This window comes from Humulus lupulus, chromosome 6 (genome assembly GCF_963169125.1).
Source record: "Humulus lupulus chromosome 6, drHumLupu1.1, whole genome shotgun sequence".
Lineage (NCBI taxonomy): Eukaryota > Viridiplantae > Streptophyta > Magnoliopsida > Rosales > Cannabaceae > Humulus > Humulus lupulus.
This window is the reverse complement of record NC_084798.1, coordinates 118,848,990-118,869,320: the sequence shown is the minus strand read 5'-3', so window position 1 is coordinate 118,869,320 and position 20,331 is coordinate 118,848,990. Positions and strand designations below refer to the sequence as shown.

Here is a 20,331-nt window from a genome sequence, read left to right as displayed (position 1 = left end):
TGGTGGTGGCCTCGCTGGTGGTGGCCTCGCTGGTGGCCTCGCTGGTGGTGGCCTCGCTGGTGGTGGCCTCCTTGGTGGTGGCCTCGCGGATGGTGGCCTTGCTGGTGGTGGCCTCGCTGATGGTGGCCTCGCTGGTGGTGGCCTCGCTGGTGGTGGCCTCGCTGTTGGTGGCCTCGCTGATGGTGGCCTCGCTGGTGGTGGCCTCGCTGGTGGTGGCCTCGCTGTTGGTGGCCTCGCTGATGGTGGCCTCGCGGATGGTGGCCTCGCTGATGGTGGCCTCGCTGGTGGTGGCCTCGCTGATGGTGGCCTCGCTGATGGTGGCCTCGCTGCACATGATGGCCTCGCTGGTGGTGGCCTCGCTGGTGGTGGCCTCGCTAGTAAGGCACCTCGCGAAATGGTGCCCCAGCCATGCCTCGGCCGCGCGCATGAGGCCCAGCACCAGGTGGCCTCGCGAGATGGCATGGCCCATGGCCTCGCCCATGGCCTCGCCCATGGCCTCGCCCATGGCCTTGGAGGTGAGAATACTCACAAGGGGCAAGGTACATGCATGAATATGGAATGTGCCTACAAACCTAAAGAAGTCAGAGTACGGATATAGTACCCCTACCAGACAAGTAGTGGGAACGCCAGGAGTGGGTATGCGAGGATAGGAGTTATGGTCCGTACGTCTACGGCCATATGTCAGAGCCGACACCACTACCTTCTGCGCCACTACGCCTGCCACCACGCATTAGACATGGGTACCTACAAGTAGTGGAGACATCCTCCTGACACCTGCTTCTGTACGGGATGTACGACCACAACCTCTGAAGCCACTGCCCTGACACAGTACGTATGTACCACTTGGTCCCCTGGACCACTATGTATCTAAGGCCATTAGAGCCTACTATAAAATGAACCCTAAGACCACCTGAAAAAGGGGGTTTGGAAAATTCATTGTATGCAGAAGCTATTAAGCAATATACATTTCTCACTCCATTGTTCATCTGTGTTTATCCTTTCATAAGTTTATTCTCAGTTCTTACATAAACATCGCCTGACTTACCTTTGAGTTTTCCGATCTAATTTCGTTGACGAGATTTCACCGTCAACATGGATATATTTGCAGTATTCGGCTTGAGGTGATCCCAATGAACGGATTAGCGGAATAGTCACAACGGGGTCCAATACCTGACTCGAGGCGAGCCTAGGGGTATTTCGGGGACTTAGTGCGTATATGGGATTTATTGGCTAACGAGTAATTATTTGGTGATCAATTAGACACGTCGCAAGTAGTTGGGATTTTATAGGGCTACTTGAGGTTCAGTGGGAAAATGGTGGGAAAAGAATGTTTTGCCCTTGTGGTGTTAGAAAGGCTAAGGATGAGTTTAAGGGCATTTTTGTCTTTTGTGTTAAGGGATAAACTTAAGAAAACTTCAAGAAGTGACCAAGACCTCTTTCAGCTCTCTCTCTCTCTCTCTCTCTCTCTTTCTCTCTCTTTTGGTGCACTTGAAAACTTTGGTGAGATTCTTGGAGAATTGATGTAGCAGCTGTGGGTTTGAAACTTGAGGGCTGAGGATTGAAGCTGGGAATAAGTAGAGCAATTCAAGGGGAGTAAAAATTCACAGTTGAGGTAAGAATTTTAACTCTAGTTTTGGTGAGTTTCTGCTGTGACTTAGCTAGGCTAAGTTATTTTGCTAATGGTTGAATTTTTTATTTGGGTTAAGGATTTGGCTTGGTCTTTTGGGTTGTTTGTGTTGTCTATAAGGTGCTATTGAGAGTTCTAGACCCAATTATGACTTTAGTACAAGTTTAGGTTGAATTCAGGTGACTTTGGCTTGGAGGAAAACGCAGGAGGGAGCTGGGAATTCTGGGTTCGCAGGGCCGTGCCACGACCCTGTTTCTTGGTGCAGTTGCCCGCGTGAACCCAGAAGCCCTGGGAGCTCCTTGTTTCCATAGGCGCACCGCAACCCTAAGAGCCAAGTCGTGGCGCGTGTTGCTGGGGATTTAGTGCTGGGAGCCTCTGACTAGGTGGCGCGCAGTGACCCTCAGAGCCAAGTCACGACCCACATAGGCAGACTTAACCAAAATAGTTTTTTAGCTCAGGAACTTAAACCCAAGCGCTCAGGACGAATTCTACTACCCAGTTTAGTAGAATTCAAGGTTCCGAAGGCTAGTATGATGTTATGGGGTTTTTAATTTGTGTAAGTTTTAATGGTTATCCAATATCGTTTTGTGACTAGGATTACTACTAAGGCTCAGGGTTGAGGATCATGCTTGAGACTATCTCACACTTGCAGCTCGGGAGTTGAGGTAAGAAAACTGCACCCGGGATCGTGGATAGGGCTTATACCCCTATTAATGAATATATTATGATTGTGAATATATCTGTATATGAGAATATCTAGATAGGCATGCTTATATACGCTGCCTCTGATTGCTTGTTGTGTAATGTATATTTGTGATTATATCTGTTTTAAAGGTCAGCCTAAGGGCGCCGAGGGCCGATAGCAAGCGTGCGAAACACAGCCCAACCTAAGCGTTCATGGGTCAGCTATAAGACCAGAGGACTCGGCCTAAAGGCGCCAGGCCTGAACATTATACAATAAACATGAGTGTTGTTTGCACTTAACTAATTGTATTGATTGATGAGTTTGGTTTGTGCATTTGATTGAGCTGAATATTACCGTTGAGCTTGTTGTTGATATCCTGATGTTGATTGAATTTATTCATTTAAGTTTACTGCTTTTATACTGTTGCTCAGTTGTGCATGTTGATTTAAGTTTTCTTGCTGAGCCTTGGCTCACGGGTGCTGTGTGGTGCAGGTAAGGGAATGGGAGAGCCAGACCAACCATGAGTTGGAGAGCTTCAGGGGAAATATGTACATATGCAGCCTACTCGACCTTCACGATCGGGGTAGCCTGGGAGGAACTAGGGTTGAACCATTTTTTGCCGCTTAGGACGACTAATTTGTATTCTATTTGTCTTTTATCAAACTGTAACCATTTTTGGGATCCCAGGTATAAACTTAATATTTTTAATGAGAAATAATCACTTTATTGACAAAATTTTTTAATACCTAACATTGATTTAGTCTTTAATTACACATTTAAGTCCAAATGACTCACTTAATGAATTAAGCACTATTTTAAACACAGTGTAACGTTCTTGGCTAACCAGTGCGTTATAGCAACGGGGCCTTGGGTCCCTAGCATGGTCGTTGGGGTAAGCTTTCAGGGTTTGCCAATAATAACGTGTTGGTGGGCGTGTGATGGGGGCCGTTGGTGTGAGCGGTGGTGGGGTGGGTTTAAGGTAGGGGTGTAGCGCTGCCAAGCAGAGTTCCTTGGGTACCATAGACCATTTGGTGGTGGGACTTGGCTAAGGTGGGTTGAGGTTGGGAGTAGCTGTAGGCGGCAATTTTAGATTGATCTGAACGACTTATGTTTGGTGCCTAGGTTTTTTTTTTATATAAAAAATAATGTCCCTTTGTGGGTGTTTGTGAACTATCTTGTGTGGTGGTATTGTTGTTCTGTCTATCTTGGATAGTATCTTGTTTCATTCATTTTGTCACATTGACCCTTGTTGCCTATTCTTTGTGGAAAGAATCTAATGGCTTAATTCAGTGACAAATATATGCTTTGTGATGTTTTAAGCTTTGGGATGAGTTATCATCTTCTTTTTTTTTTTTTTTTCTGTTTGACATTAATAGTTGTATTATTCTTTTGGGTGGATGAAAATTTGTCGCTTAATATACGGAAATAAAAAAAAATATTAGACATGAGTTCTTGTGGAGACATGAGTTTAAGTCTTTGTTTTGTTTACAATCTTATGTAATTTTTTTTAATATACATTAAATATTAGAATTCCCACGCATTATTCCAACCACTTTGATGCTCAGGACTAAATCTTATGTATTAACAAGCTTATTACCATTCACAATTATTTAACTAATTATCTACTTAAAATGTTGGCTTAATTTGATTTCACATATGTTATAATGACAATTTTGTTTTTACATTATAATTTCACTCTTGAAGAAAAAAATAAAAAACAGAAATAATGGTGGACTTAGAGTTGGAGAAAGAGAGACCTAAGGAAAAAGTCAACTATGGAGTTTGGACAAAACATGTGATTCATACATTTGGACTAACTCCATGACCAACAATTTCGCTAGGGAAATTATAATAACATAATAAAATTTGTAATATAAAAACATAAAGATTCCTCTCACTAATGTGCCATCTACCACATTGTGTAATCATCAAGGGAATCTTTTTTGGGTAAACAATATGAAACACATTGTGTACTACCAACAATGCCGGAGGTAAGACCAATTTATAGGCCACCTGACTGATCCTCTCTAGGATCTCAAAAGGTCCTTCAAATCTAGGGCTCAACTTGCCCTTCTTCCCAAATCTCTTCACCCCTTTAAATGGTGAAAGTCTAAGGAAGACATAGTCTCCCACTTGGAACTCCACGTTCCTGCACTTCGTATCCAAATATCTTTTCTGCCTACTATGAGATGCAAGCATCTGAGCTCTGATCTTCTCAATAGTTTCATTGGTCCTCTGAACTACCTCAGGACCCACGTATTTCTCTTCTCCCATCTTATCCCATTGAATGGAGATCTATATTTTATATTATACAACATTTCATAAGGAGCCACTCCAATGGTCGACTGATAGCTGTTATTGTAGGAAAATTCTATAAATGGAAAATACTTACTCCAAGACCCTTCAAAGTCCAGCACACATGCTCGTAACATGTCCTCTAATATCTATATCATCCTCTCAGTTTGTACATCTGTCTGAGGATGATAAATGGTACTAAACTTCAGTTGTATACCCATAGCCTTCTACATACTTCTCCAAAACATGGAAGTAAATGTGGGGTCCCGATTTGATACAATCGACTTCAGAGCCCCATGAAGGTGCACTATCTATCTCACATAGAGTTCTGCATATTGGTCAATTGTATAAGTCATCCGCACTAGTAAGAAGTGAGCTAATTTGGTGTATCGATCCACGATAACCCACACCGAATCATGTTGACCCACAGTCTTGGGCAACCGAACATTAAAAATTATTTATTTAAAATGTTGGCTTAATTTGATTTCACATATGTTATAATGACAATTTTTTTTTACATTATAATTTCACTCTTAAAGAAAAAAAATAAAAAACAGAAATAATGGTGGACTTAGAGTTGGAGAAAGAGAGACCTAAGGAAAAAGTCAACTATGGAGTTTGGACAAAACATGTGATTCATACATTTGGACTAACTTCATGACCAACAATTTCACTAGGGGAATTATAATAACATAATAAAATTTTTAATATAAAAACATAAAGATTCCTCTCAATAATGTGTCATTTACCATATTTTGGACAAAAATACACCTGACATTCAACACACTCTCTCTATATCTCAGTCTAAACTCTCTCTCTCTCTAACATCTCTCGTTCTCTCTCACACTCTCTCTCTCTCATTCTAATCTTGTAGATCTTGAAAAAATACCAAAATTAAAAAAAATATAATCTCAAACAGACATTTGAGTGAAAAGATATGAACCTCCGAAATTTTCGTTAAATTTTAGTGCAGAGCATCGAAATTACATCGATTTTGCATCGAAAAAACATCGTTTTTGCCAAAAATCAAGTTTTCATGATTGCATCGAAACACCAACGATTTTGCATCGTAAAACCATCAATTTTGCATCGAAAAAGCATCGTTTTGGCTGAAAAACAAGTTTTCATGATTGTATTGTAAAAGCATCAAAACACCATCGATTTTGCATCGAAAAATCATTGTTTTGGCGAAAAATCAAATTTTCATGATTGCATCGAAACACCATCGATTTTGCATCGAAATTGCATCGAAAAATCACCGTTTTTGCCAAAAATCAAGTTTCATGATTGCATCGCAAGAGCATCGAAACACCATCGATTTTGCATCGAAAAGCATCATTTTGGCCAAAAATCAAGTTTTCATGATTGCATCGTAAAAGCATCAAAATATAATTGATTTTGCATCGAAACACCATCAATTTTGCATCGAAACACCATCGATTTGCATCGAAAAAGCATCATTTTGGCCATAAATAAAGTTTGCGTGATTGCATCACAAAAGCATCAAAACACCATCGATTTTGCATTGAAAAACATCGTTTTCGATGGTGTTTCGATGCTCTTGCGATGCAATCATGAAAACTTGATTTGTTTGGCCAAAACGATGCTTTTTCGATGCAAGTTCGATGATGTTTCGATGCTCTTGCGATGCAATCGTGAAAATTTGATTTTTGGCTAAAACAATGCATTTTCGATGCAAAATTAATGGTGTTTTGATGCAGAATCGATGGTGTTTCGATGCTTTTGCGATGCAATCATGAAAATTTATTTTTTTGGGCAAAACGATGCTTTTTTCGATGCAATTTCGATGCTCTACACTAAAATTTGATGAAAACTTTAAATGTTTATATCTTTTCACTTAAATGTCCATTTCATTTTTTTTTTAATTTTGGTATTTTTTCGAGATCTGCAAGATTAATTTGAGAGAGAGAGAGAGTGAGAGTATGAGAGAATGAGAGGTGATAGAGAGAAAGAGAAAGTGTTTGAATGTGAGGGATATTTTTGTCAAAAAAAAACTAAAACAAATAGTAACTTAACTTAAGCCTTTTAAAAAAAAAAAATCTTTATATTATCGGCCATATACCTTGAAATTTGCCTTTAGCTAACCCATTATTGACCCAATCCCAAACTCCATGGCAACCCTTTTCCTCCGGAAAACAAAGTGTGGCAGAAACAGGGTCCACCCTATATTCTCTCTCTTTCTAACCAGGGAACCAAATAAACTGCAATGAGAATTAAGATGACCCAGAATAGAAAATTCACATGTAAGATTAGCATGTTTTGTTTTTGGTAATCCAGTTAATATGGCAGGTTAAATAAAAGTAACAACACAAGTAGAAGCCGAGAAAATTTAGCTAAAATCTTATAAAGAGGAGGAGAAAAGCATTTATTTATTTATTTTCTTGAGAGAAACAAGACATTTGGCTTGGAAACGTTAATATTAATATTATTGACCCATTAAACGGTTGCTGTGGTTGGAATAGGGAACCTTCCCACTGTGACTTTGACAGGGTATAATCCACCATGACCACCCCCAGCAGCAGCAGCACCACCATAATCATCAAGACCACAACCCCACAACTCCAAGACCCAGTTTTAAAAAACCAAAAATTTAAGAACAAAACCCAAAACTAAGTTATACAATATACCAATTCCATTAAAAACATTAATTCTTCTTTACCAAAAAAACAAGGAAATATTTATATATATATATTCTTTGATCTATTGGCTTTGGAGATGTATTTGGGAGCTTCGTCAAGTCACCTCCTCAACTGGGTCCCCATTCAATTTATCTGAATGGTTTAAAAAGTTCATCTTTTTCTGGGTTTTGGGTGCGATCTTTTCAAGAGGGTTCTCAGCTCATATGTACTGGTTCAGGTCCCAAGCTTGATTTAGGCAATACTTGGCTTTTGGAATTTTTTTTATTCTGTGAAAGTAATTATTTGTGGTTGGGAATGTGGAGGGACTCCGGAACTCCTGCCGACTCTTTCTACCAGGTCCGCCCCGAGTGCACCGATGTTCCCAAAACCCGATTCAAGATCAAGGTTCATCTTTTTTATTCTTCTGGGTATTTGTTTAAATACCATTTTCGTAGTTTCAATCAATGTTTATGTTTCTATATAGAGATCGCTTTGATATTTGCTATGCATCAAATTGGATTAGATTTTGGATTAATTAAAAGCAAGTAGTGGATTGTGTTATCAGTCATAGGAAGCGGCGTTTAATGGCAAGAGTAATTTGTTGTTTTGTTATATTTGAGATGCAAGTTTAGTGATATCTTCATCCGATGCGGTGATTATGACAAGGATTGTCTATTGGTTTGTGTTTTGAGGCGCCCCAATCAATGCTTTAGACATTGAAATAATGACAAATATATTAGCTGATATCATCTTTATTTAAATGTTAAAATCTTGTGTAATTTCACTTCTAGCCAACGATCATGAAACTGGCCATGCAGATTTTTTTTAGGAAAAAAAATGCCTCATTGCAATCATGATTATCATCAGCTGTTGAACATGATGAGCTGTTTAGCTCAAGGTTTTTGCTCCCAGTCCTTATTTACAATGTTGCATTAAATGTCAACTAGTGAAGTTTGTTGTTTTTATCTACTTCTGTAGGCTGGTAAAACACTAAGTTTGAGGAAATGGCAGGCTGCATTTACTCCAGAAGGGTATCTGGATATTGGCAAGACTTTAAGCCGGATCCAACGCGGGGTAAGTGCATCTTCATAATTCAATAGTCACTGTAAATTATAGTTTCATTGCATATTGATTCGTAAAATCAATTATCATAGGCATGTAGAATTCTTTCCTGATAAATTTGCAATTTAGCTTTATGGAGAACTCTGAATTGAAGAGGCTGGCTCATGTTATTTTTTGGATAATGCAATTACTTCAAAACTGATCATTGTTTCTACTAGCACGCTAAAACATTGTACTACATTTGTGGATACAGATATGTAACTATTCAGGCCAACTAAATCTTATAACTGAAGATTATTGAAATATCACTCAATAATATTTAACTTTCTTCTACCAATTATAAGTACTTTTCTTATAAGTTTCTGGCTGTTTCCTCTGGGCTCTACATTGTTTATGTACAAGTTGTCTAATATGAGGGCTTTCATGATTTTTTTTCTTTTCTTATATAGTACGTAGACATTGTAGATTTTACATGCCGAATGTTTGTTGAGGATCACCGACCTATGATAGTTTCATATGTTCTATTCGATGATGCTCTCAGAAGAGAGACAATGTGTTGAACTAAACCATATAAATCATTCATTTTTTATTCTAATATAAGTTTGCAACTTTCATTTTATCGTAACTGTTTTTTTTCTAAGAAAAGAAAGCATCTATTAGGGAAACAGTTATGTAAGTTTGCAACTTTCATTTTATCTTGTTTTTTTAATAGATAGCATCTATTAGAGAAACAATTATCTTGTTAGGACATGCTAGCACTAGCATGCGCCACACTTTCACATTTGTGTGACACGATGTATGAGATGAAACTGAAATGGCTAAGGATTTCTTAGGCGTGTGTAAAGTGCTGAAGCTGAAGTGAGATAATAATTTACTATACTTTGGAGTTATTGTTATTATTAGTCAACAAAGAGGGTAATTTCTGTATATTATTTCTCATAAAAAACCATGTATTTAACATGTACAAGGATCCCTTAAAAGGGAAATAAAATCAAATAATAATGACAGAATAAAACTCTTAACTATACCCTAAAAATATGGAACAATAAATTACAATAGCTGACTTACAGCCGCACAAGAATAATACTAAAAATAGAATGATTTTCTTACATTATTATTCTATACGTAGAATTAATTAGAGATGTAAATGATGGTGATACGGCATCTTTTTCTGTTTACTTTCTCTATTGTGTAGAAATCTCTTATTCTTTCCTGTCTTTTAGTTTCTCCAGTGTTACACATTTATTCGTAGTGGAACAATTTGTGCGAGATAGTAATACTTCATCATTATGTTTTATTTATCATCTTAGGGAGTCCATCCATCTATTAGAGGAGAAGTGTGGGAATTCTTACTTGGTTGCTATGATCCGAAGAGCACATTTGAGGAAAGAGAGCAGTTACGTCAACGCCGAAGGTAATGCATATTTTCTGCCCTAATTGTGTTGCAATAATTCTTAGTAAGTAAATTTGAAATGAATACATGTGAGGAACTGATTGGGGTAGGCTGACGAGAAATTTGTTTTGACTGTTTTGTTCTTATTGCGCCATTAGATTTAAAATACTAAAATGATTGTATCTCTTCTGTTTGTTGTCTTAATGTGATATTTTTGGAGCTTACAGGATCAAAGAAATTTAGGTCATAGAAATCCTTTACATGCCCAATAATTAATTATTTATGTGTTTGGTTGAAAAAATTTGTTCTTAGCTACGAGAGAATGTTGTAATATACCAATAGTACTTTGTGATAAGTTGATGACTGCTTTCAGAGCTCAGCTATAGTATTTTTTTGTTTTTTCCAAGACCTTTACAGAAACTTGAATCTCACACCACTCACACACTCACCCTACCGACCCGACCACTTGAACTAGCCTCAAGTGGAAGCTACCCAATATCCAGTATCCTTACTATGTGGGTGTCCTATTAGCTCTCACTCATGTTTTCAATCAAGCTTGATGATGTTCTAGATTTTTTGCTGCTTTCTAGGTTCATTCTAGTGTGCATAACATTATTTTTATGCATCTTCAGAGTGCAGTACTTAAGGTGGAAGGAAGAATGTCTCCAATTATTTCCTGTTGTTGGAAGTGGTAGATTTATTACTGCCCCTGTAATCACCGAAGATGGTCAGCCCATTCAAGATCCTTTAGTAATTCTTGAATCAAATCCAGGCAAGGGGCCTGTTTTCCCTTCTCAGGAAAATGTCAGGGGTAATTCAAATGCTGCTAATAATCTGGAACCTGTGAAGGACAAGAAAGTAATCCAGTGGATGCTTACCCTACATCAAATAGGTTGGTGCTATTATGTAACTGTTTAGTAAGACACACGATACTTTCTAGGTCTCTGATATTGCTCAAGATCTACTAAGAAGCCTTATGTTTGAGTATATGTTGTCATCAGGTCTTGATGTGGTTCGCACTGACAGGATGTTGGTGTTCTATGAGAAGCAAGATAATCTATCAAAACTTTGGGATATTCTTGCTGTTTATGCCTGGATAGATACAGATGTCGGCTATTGCCAAGGTTGGTTAGTAAAATTTTATTTTAAAGTATCTAAGCAATTCTTCTTTTATTTTAATCTAATAATCAAAATGCTTGGACTGTTGGAAACTGATTGAAATCTTTAAATATATCAGCGTTAGTCCATAAAGAAAAGTTGCATGTATATTATCCTGCAAGGAATCAATTGGAAATGAGTAACATGTAATTAAAGAATGTTGGCTTCCCTGTATTGTTAGCTTCCAGCAGTATATTGCAAAGATGGATAATATAAATGTTTTTTTAACCATCAATTCTGCATAAAAAACCAATATAATTTAAATGAGTAACATGTAATTAAAGAATGTTGGCTTCCCTATAATGTTAGCTTGCAGCAGTATATTGCAAAGATGGATAATAAAAATGTTTTTTTAACCATCAATTCTGCATAAAAAACCAATATAATTTAAATTTTGCAATGGTGTGTCAGCTGTTAAATTTCAACATTTTGGTCATGTTGAGCAGGAATGAGTGATCTTTGTTCCCCAATGATAATGCTTCTCAATGATGAAGCTGATGCATTTTGGTGCTTTGAACGTCTGATGCGCAGATTGGTACACATTTCTTCTATAAAATTCCTTTCTGTTGCTGCATTATGGTACTTTATTTTTTATCAGTCTACTGGGTCTACGTTTCATAGTTTGCTTTCTTTTGTTTGGTTGGATTTCCAGCCCCTTGTTTTTAGAGCAGCTTCTAGATGATTATTATTAAAAAAAAATATGGAGAAAGTTATTCAGTATCGTTGTTATATTTCCCATTTAACTTGCTCATATTTATTTATCAATCTTTTGTCTGGTAGTATCAACTTCCGTTCATAAATTTTGATTTTCTGTTCTTTTAATTAGGGGTTTTATTGGAGACACAATGTTGTTTGTTTTCCTAAATTAGTAGTTGTGTTCTAGTGTTTTTCCTTGTAGATTTCAAGAGTATATCTTTGCTGCTTTTTGTTTTTGAGTCTCTTCTTTTCTGTGTTGAACTAGCAACTCCGTTGTTTCTTGGACCTGGTATTTTTTCAAAGAATTCAGCATTAGATCACTTCGTTATAATCTGAATATTTGAAGTTACTTGCAGTTATTATGTATTTACATTTCTTAAACGAGAAATGTTAAATACACTCTTTTCCTCACACTCTTTGATCCTCTCTAATCTCACTGTTTAATATGTGAGTTTTACTAATGATTTCTAATATTATTACAATGTAAAAAAATACAAGTCTGAGTACGTTTGTCAAGCATTGAGACATAAGAGTGTAAATGAGAATGAGAAAAAAAGTGTTGCTGATTATAATACCAGGGTTTTCAATTAACATATTCTTTCTAATTTTATAGCGAGGAAATTTCAGATGCACAGATAGCTCTGTTGGAGTGGAGACTCAACTTAGTAATTTAGCTGCAATTACTCAAGTTATTGACCCGAAACTTCATCAGCATTTGGGTATTGTCTTGAATTTGTCATTCTTTAGTTATAATGGATATTAAAGAGATATTGATATGCTAAATAAGAGTGACGATAAAAATATTTCATCTTTTTACCACAGAAACACTTGGTGGAGGTGACTATTTGTTTGCTTTTCGGATGCTTATGGTTTTATTTCGGCGAGAGTTCTCTTTTTGTGATTCATTGTACCTGTGGGAGGTAAGACTTAAACTGCTGTTTCATATCCTTTGATATCTTCAATATGATATTTGTTTATATAGACTTCTAATATCTGCACCTTAGTTGTGTTGTAACAACTGCTTTGCAGTTCTTCTTGAAGATATATTTGTTTCTCTGTTTCAAAAGATAAATTTGATACTTTTTGGTAATTCTCTGGTTGTTTGAACTTTGAATAGATGATGTGGGCTCTGGAATACGATCCGGACCTGTTCTCTTTGTATGAAGAACCTGAGGGAGTTAGTGAAAGAGTTGAAGGATCTAGAGGAAAACCAAAGTCAATACGTCAGTGTGGGAAATTTGAGAGGGAAAATATGAAAAATAAGGCAAATAATTCAGAAGCTCCTCTCCCTATCTCAATTTTCCTTGTTGCTAGTGTCTTGAAGGATAAGAGCACAAAGCTACTGCAAGAAGCTCGGGGTTTGGACGATGTTGTTAAGGTTAATCATTTGTTAACTTGCAATGCTATTTTTTGTTCGCCCCACTTTTTTTTTTCTTTCTAAAGAAGCCAATTAAACAGATATTTGAAAATGTTCATCTACAAAGCTGCAGATTAGGTTTGGTGAAGTCAAAAGGTCTCGAGAGGTCAAGTTGAGGAAACCTCTCGAGAGAAAACAATTAAAGAAAAACAGCCTTCAATAGAAATGTGTTTGAACCATCTACAAGAGTCAACTCCTATAAGAGTCAACTCTTCTTTATTCTCTAGCTACCCTTTACAGAAAGAGCCTCCCCATATATACATTTTTTGGAACTAATTAATGCCAACTAGGATCCCCTAATAACAAGACAACTCAGCCCTTAAACTAATAACAAGTTGCCAAAAGAAATGTGTTTGGTGAAGTCAAAAGGTCTCGAGAGGTCAAGTTGAGGAAACCTCTCGAGAGAAAACAATTAAAGAAAAACAGCCTTCAATAGAAATGTGTTTGAACCATCATTGTGATTAAATCTAGTTTGGACCCTCCACCCTATTGCTATCTTCTTTTAACAATTGCGACAATGATAGCCTTTTTCTTAGCAAGAATAAAACTCTCAATCTCTCAACAATGAAATCTGGAAAAAAATCCCTCACAACCTTTTATTGAAACAATAGCAACTGTACAAAATACAAGCTATCTCTTATCCCAATCTTTCAAGAGGATTGGTCTCTCCTATAAGAGTCAACTCTTCTTTATTCTCTAGCTACCCTTTACAGAAAGAGCCTCCCCATATATACATTTTTTGGAACTAATTAATGCCAACTAGGATCCCCTAATAACAAGACAACTCAGCCCTTAAACTAATAACAAGTTGCCAGCTGGGTACAAAAATGAAATAACAGATTGAATACAATTAATACAAAAATACAAAGTAATTTTGCTCTTCTAGATTACTTAGGCTTTTCTCCTATTATAGACTAAACGTATTGGGGCTTATCAGACAATACTTTAAATTAAGAAAAGAAAAAAAAAACTAAAAAATTGAAACTTCATTGTTTGTAAAACCTTGGGAAGACAATGAAATTCTTCAAGCAAACTATGATACCTTTCATAAGCACTTTGTAGCGTTGAAATCTTTTAGTTGGTTTGAGTGCTTCTAACTTGTTATGTTTTATTCATCTTTCTCCTCTTTCTCTTTTTCCTTTTGCAGATATTGAACGACATGACTGGAAATTTGGATGCGAAAAAGGCATGCACCGGTGCAATGAAGCTTCACAAGAAATATCTAAAGAAGGTATAAAATCTTCTTAAAGTGTAGTCTGCTAAGTGTGTGTTTATGCATGTATACACGTGTATGTATGAATTCTAGCATGTTTGTTGAGCTTATTATAATAATCATCATTACTTAAACACAACTTTTTGGTCTTGTTATTATACTTGCAGGCTAAGAAGACATAACACCAGAAAAATGGAGGTGATTTTTTTGGATTATGATTGAAGAGCTAAGCGTCAGAGGAACCGATGATTTCACACACTTTGATTTGATTTAATTTTGGTAAGTTTGGATTTTCACATGAATCTTGGCTCGGAGTTCACCAGTTTAGAAGGCTATGTTCCTGTAGAACCAACTGCTGCAAAATTAATCTCCCATGTATTTGTATATCCGCAATATTCTTTGAATACGACCTGTACAAATCCTACTTTGTATATGGCCCCCACTGTTGTTGTTGTAACCATTTCATTAAACTAGCAACTATATACTTTATAAACAAAATAAAAAATATGAATGATTACTTGGGTCTTGCTCCCATTAAATGAAATTACTTTGTTTTGAGAAGAAAAAAAGGGTACAAAATATATATGTATATGTGGAAAATACTTGATTGATATAGGCCTCATTTGGCTTAGTCTATTTTAAGCTGTTTTTTAGTTTCTAAGGTTAAAAACAATACTTTTGAGTGTTTTGGTAAAAAATAAAAAATTATATATTTTTTTAATTTAAAAGTCTTTTTTGGAGAAGTTAGGATTCTTAGCTCTTTTAAAAAACTCTTTTTGAGAATGTATTTTAGAAATCAGAATAATTGCATTATTCCTAATTTAAAAAGTAAAAATACATTATAAAACTAGCTAATTCCTAAAAGTCTTCTGATTTCTATATATAAGAAAACTTTTAGGAATTAGTCTTCTATATATATATATATATATATATATATATATAAAAGAAGACTTTTAGGAATTAGCTAGACATGACGGGGTTAATTGGTATATAGTATGAACATTTGAGGAATTAGCGGGAACTAGAGAAAATGACTATTTTACCCCTTGAGATAATTTGAGGGTTACTAAACTTAGGAGGGCAAAAAGGTCTTCATGGTTAGGAATTAAGAGACATACTCAGGAGTGTTGGAAGGAAGTAGAAACTCTAAGAAAATACCTCTCATTCACGTGTCCCTCTCCCTCTCATTGTGCTTTGGAGCTAGGAAGGAAAGCTGAAGGAGAATTCAAGGACTCAGCTGAAGTTGAGTTGGTTCAAGCTGAGGAAAAAGTTTAGGGAAACTCTGAGGGGAAGGCCTTGAAGAATTGAAGCAACAACCCAGGGAATTCAGTATAATTGTTAAGATTGAGTGTTTAAAATATGTGATTAAAGCCTTGATTTCGTAGCTGAGTTTAGTCTTGGTTGGCAGGTTAGCTTAGTTTGGAATTCTGGGAATTTGGATGGGAAGAGTGAAGAGGAAATCCAGAAATTCTGGGTGCAAGGGGGTGCGTCGCGACCCAGCTCAAGGGCGCCGCAGCCCGTGTGCCCAGAATGCCCTGGGTGGCTCTCTGTCTTGAGGGCGCATTGCGACCTTAAGGGGGCAAGTCGCGACCCACCTCCCCTGTGGCTTGGGGTTTTTAGTCTCTAACTTGGGGGCAAGCCGCGACCTTGGAGTCAAGTCACGGCCCTCCTGGGGACTTTTACCTTAGGTTGGTTTTTAGGAATGGTGAGGCTTGGGGGTTCGAACCTAAGCACTCGAGACGATTTCTACTACCCGGTTGAGTAGAAATTGGGATCCCAGAGGCTAGTTTTTATCTCCTAAGTATTTATTTGGATTAGGAGTTGATGATTACCCATTGGCCACTATGACTAGGTTTATCGCCAAGGCTCGGGACTTAGGATCGTGCTCAGGACCGTTCTATTATCTCCACTCGGAATTCAAGGTAAGAAAACTGCACCCTTGTGTGGCTGTGTTGGGACTGAGGTTCCTTGTATCTGGATATGTATGTGTTGTATAACTGTGATATCGTTATGCGAACATAAAATGAACGACCTAAGAGAGCCAAGCTGATAATTTGCACAGAGGACGCGGTGCAGCCACTGTGAGCTGAGGTCAGCTAGATAAACACTGGACTCGACCTAAGCGAACCTGAGTATTGCATACTATTTGAGATAAATTGCTGAATGTATATATTTACTGTTATTAGTTTGGTATCTATGACTTGTTGAATATCTGAATGACTGTCTTTTGATTGATTGGATGCTACTGTTGCTCTTTTATTGAGATTGTTGCCTTTAATCTATTGTCAGTTGAATATGGTAAATTATATCTGTCGTCTTTATATTGTTGCTTAGTTGTGCATGTTGTTTTAAGTTTTCTTGCTGGGCTTTGGCTCATGGGTGCTACGTGGTGCAGGTAAGGGAGTTGATTGCTGGACCAGCCATGAGTTTGAGAGCTTTAGGGGCGGTGTGTACATATGCGGCCTGCTTGATCACCATGGTCGGGATAGGTTGGGAGGAACTAGGGTTAAACCCTGTTTTTGCCGCTTAGGACGACTAAATTATATATGCTTATCTTTTATTAGTTTGTAAATTGATTTTTGGGATCTTGTGTATGAACTTAACATTTTAATGAAAAATAACCATTTTGTTGACCAAATATTTTATTATTCAACCTTGACCTAATCTTTAATTATACACTTAAGTTCAAACGACTTGCAAGTTATGTATTTTTTTTTAAATACACAGTGTAATGGTCCAGGTTACCCAGGGCATTACATTTATCCTAGGTCAACTAATTAGTTTTAGAATCAAGTAACATATACATAAAAGGAAATATATTAATTCAAACATATACATAAAATGAAATATATTAATTCAAATTCCCTAGCTGGAATGACGCCGAATTAATTCCCAATATTACACAATTAAATACAAAATATTTTGCTTATCACGAGAAATGAATGTGACATAAAATAGATTGTTAGTAAGGAAAGAAGAAAAGGAAAATGAATGCACCAAATTTGTCAAGATATATACTTAAGGCTTGATTAAATACACTTTAAATATTTCGTTTAAATAAATAAAAAATGAAAGTAAATATGTTGTTTTGGGGTTTAATTTTCAAACGTAGAAAACATGTTTGGCAGTGTTTACTTCACTATTTGTTTTTTTTTTGTATTAGATTTATATAAAATTATGAAAATGTATGTATTTAGACATGTATATCTTTTGTATTGGGTAATTTTCATAGAAGAGGGTGTTCAAGAGAAGAAATCTAATTTAAATGGCATGATTTAATTAGATTCTTTGCATTTGCTTTTAATGTTGAAAATAATAAATTAAATTCATGCTTTATTTATAAGGATTTCTTCTAAAATTAACTAATTTTTCAATTTTTTACTTCAATATATGGTGGAAATATTTTTTCAAAAAATATATTATCATTTTTTTTTAAAAAAATATGACATTATTATTTCTTTTTTAATTTATGATTTGCGCTTCAAACAGTTGATATTTCAATTTTCTCATAAAACAAATAAAACTATCAAAAGTAGAGATCCACACTATTTTGGTCATAACCAATTGTGGAGATAGTTTTTCCAATTTCTAACTATCATCTATTATAACAGAATAAACCAACTCAGCAACCAATGTCTAGTCATCTAAAGACCTATAAACATTCAGACTTGGTTCTCACTTGTAACACACAGAAAAAGAAGCTCAAGAAATCTGAGAGTCAGAGAGAAAGAAAGAAAGAGAGTACGAGAGAAGAAAGCTGGGGTTTTGGGATATTGTATCTGAGTTTTTCACCACTGTTTGAACGTGATAACTCAGGGGGAGTGTGAGAGAGAAATACACTTGATTTTGTGAGAGATATCTCATCAAGATTCAGCTTTGTGGATGTACTCTTTTGTTTCAGATTTGATCTAATAAAGGAGAGAGAGAAGTGTTCCTAAAATTGGATTAGGGACAAAGATCATTACTGATCTTGTTCTGAACCAATATAACTTACTGTGTTGTTTCTTCTTTGTTTAGTTTTCTGTTCTTACATTCATTTGATTTGCTTCTATTCTTACCACTCTGTTTTTACACTCTTCATGTTCGTATAATTGTGCCATAAAATATATATATATATTGTTCCAGTTTTGAGCTCTTGGATTATTTCATTATTTTACTGCTTAGTTCATGTTCTAATAGAGTTGGGCTTGTTGAGTTTCAGTTTGGATAAATTGGGCTAACTTTGTGATTAAGTTGTTAGGATCTTGAAGCTGAACTTATACCAGATTTTCTACACCAATCAAATCCAATATGAAAAAATGCGGATTAGATTGGTTACTTTAGATTGGTTATTTTTTTGGGAAAAAAATTAAAAACTATTTATTAGTTTTGATATTTGTTGGGATTTGTGCCCTTAAAACGTATTTCTGTATGAACGGTTACTGTTAACTAAATGAAATTATATTTCACACTCGTGTTTGTATTTAATTATACATGCCATTTATCACAAAAATTCAATATTATTGATGTGGTCTTGAATTAAGTTTATGTACAATGATATATATACAAGATGATTTAATTCAATATAATAATATAAAAATTGTTCGTAATCAATAAATAAAGCAGGACCTTTATTTAATAAAGTTATGAGTACGGTATATCTTCTATTTAAGACAACAGTTTATCCAGACTGTTAAGTGTAGTGACACAAAGAGATAGAGGTACCATATACAATATAGATTGTATTGGATTGGGACACGATGAAAGAAAGAACTTCTAATAATCTTCGTTAAAATATAGAAGTTCAACATTCATCAATCAGTGGTCGTTTGAGAGTTGACCTTAATCCTGAATTGAGTAATAAACTCTTATTTGTGCTTTTATGACTTTTTACTTATTAGGTAAGGTTAAATATTCCTACGACCGAATTCGTGATATCTTGGAATCATAGAACTACAAGATGCTGGGAACATACTTCACATATATGGAATTTTCTCCTTACTTAAATGAAAAAATTTAGCTGTTCCTTTTAGTGTTGATTTGGAGCTTGAACATAGAATGCTCAATTTCTGTTACAGAACATAAATTTCATTCTGTAATTAATTTATAGAATAATTTTCATTAGAGGATTAGTGGAACTAATTGATAAAAACATAATTAGAGAGATTAACGGACATTAAGACCTAGCTCTAATTATGAACAACTAGTAGAGGGTCATAACTCGTGCAATGACTAAATCAATGGACGACTTCATAGTTATAGCTTCTAATAATATAAGACTATAGTTTTGAGAGTTCAACTATGAATTTTTAGTGGAACAATTTATATTTAATAAATTAATTAATGGAATTAGGAGTTAATGAAATTAATTAAATTATTGGAGCTTAGAACTACGGGTTCATACTACCCCCGTACTAGTTCGATAACACAGAGGTAGGATTTTGGTATTAAAAGGAAATAATTAAAAATAATAAAGTACTATTTTTAATCTCAAAAATTAATATTATTTGTGAAATAATATTTAATCAAATTAATATTTAATATTTAATGGCAGTAAAATTATCTTAATAATTTTGTGAAATTAATTTAATCATATTTAATTTCGTGGTATAATTGTATACTACATAAAATAGTATGATAAAGCCCCAACAAATAGCTTTTATAGAGATAAAATACCACATGGCTCATAGCCCTGTAGTTGGAGCCAACCATAGTCCAAATGGACTGTAGCTCACGCATAGGCCCAATGAGATTATGGTTAGGTCTTCTTTATATTGTTATATAAATAGAACATAACATCAAGAGAGAAGATAAGACAACAGATGCATTTCACATTATTTGCCAAGAGAGAAAAATAGAGAACTTTGTTCTCTCTGTATTGTGAGAAGAACACTTCTCATGTGTTGAGATTCAAAAGTGTGTTCTTGTATTTCCTGCCAAATAGCATAGACATCCACCTGTCTCCTTCTCTTTGTGCGATTCATAGTATGGAAGATGGTGGGTTAGGAGGCTCAAATGCTATTTGATCTACACATGTTCTCCATCTAGAAAATGTATTTGTAAGTTTATATTTTATTCGGATTTATGTCGCATGAGAAAGATCACATTCTTGTTATGGTTCCTAGAGTGATTCGATCCAGTGCTTTAATGATTGTTATTATTGCATT

The 20,331-nt window shown here is 35.7% G+C and overlaps 1 protein-coding gene across 1 annotated transcript; it reads left to right on the top strand.

The window, feature by feature from the left end:
* Positions 1 to 7,016: 7,016 nt before the first annotated feature.
* On the top strand, positions 7,017 to 14,729 carry LOC133782481 (rab GTPase-activating protein 22-like). The gene is made up of 11 exons (XM_062221798.1): positions 7,017 to 7,651; positions 8,225 to 8,320; positions 9,619 to 9,722; positions 10,334 to 10,593; positions 10,703 to 10,825; positions 11,306 to 11,394; positions 12,169 to 12,274; positions 12,378 to 12,475; positions 12,673 to 12,933; positions 14,120 to 14,203; positions 14,353 to 14,729. Exons 1-11 carry the CDS (start codon positions 7,562 to 7,564, stop codon positions 14,365 to 14,367), a joined length of 1,326 nt encoding a protein of 441 aa, XP_062077782.1. The 5' UTR covers positions 7,017 to 7,561; the 3' UTR covers positions 14,368 to 14,729.
* The last annotated feature ends 5,602 nt before the right edge of the window (positions 14,730 to 20,331 follow it).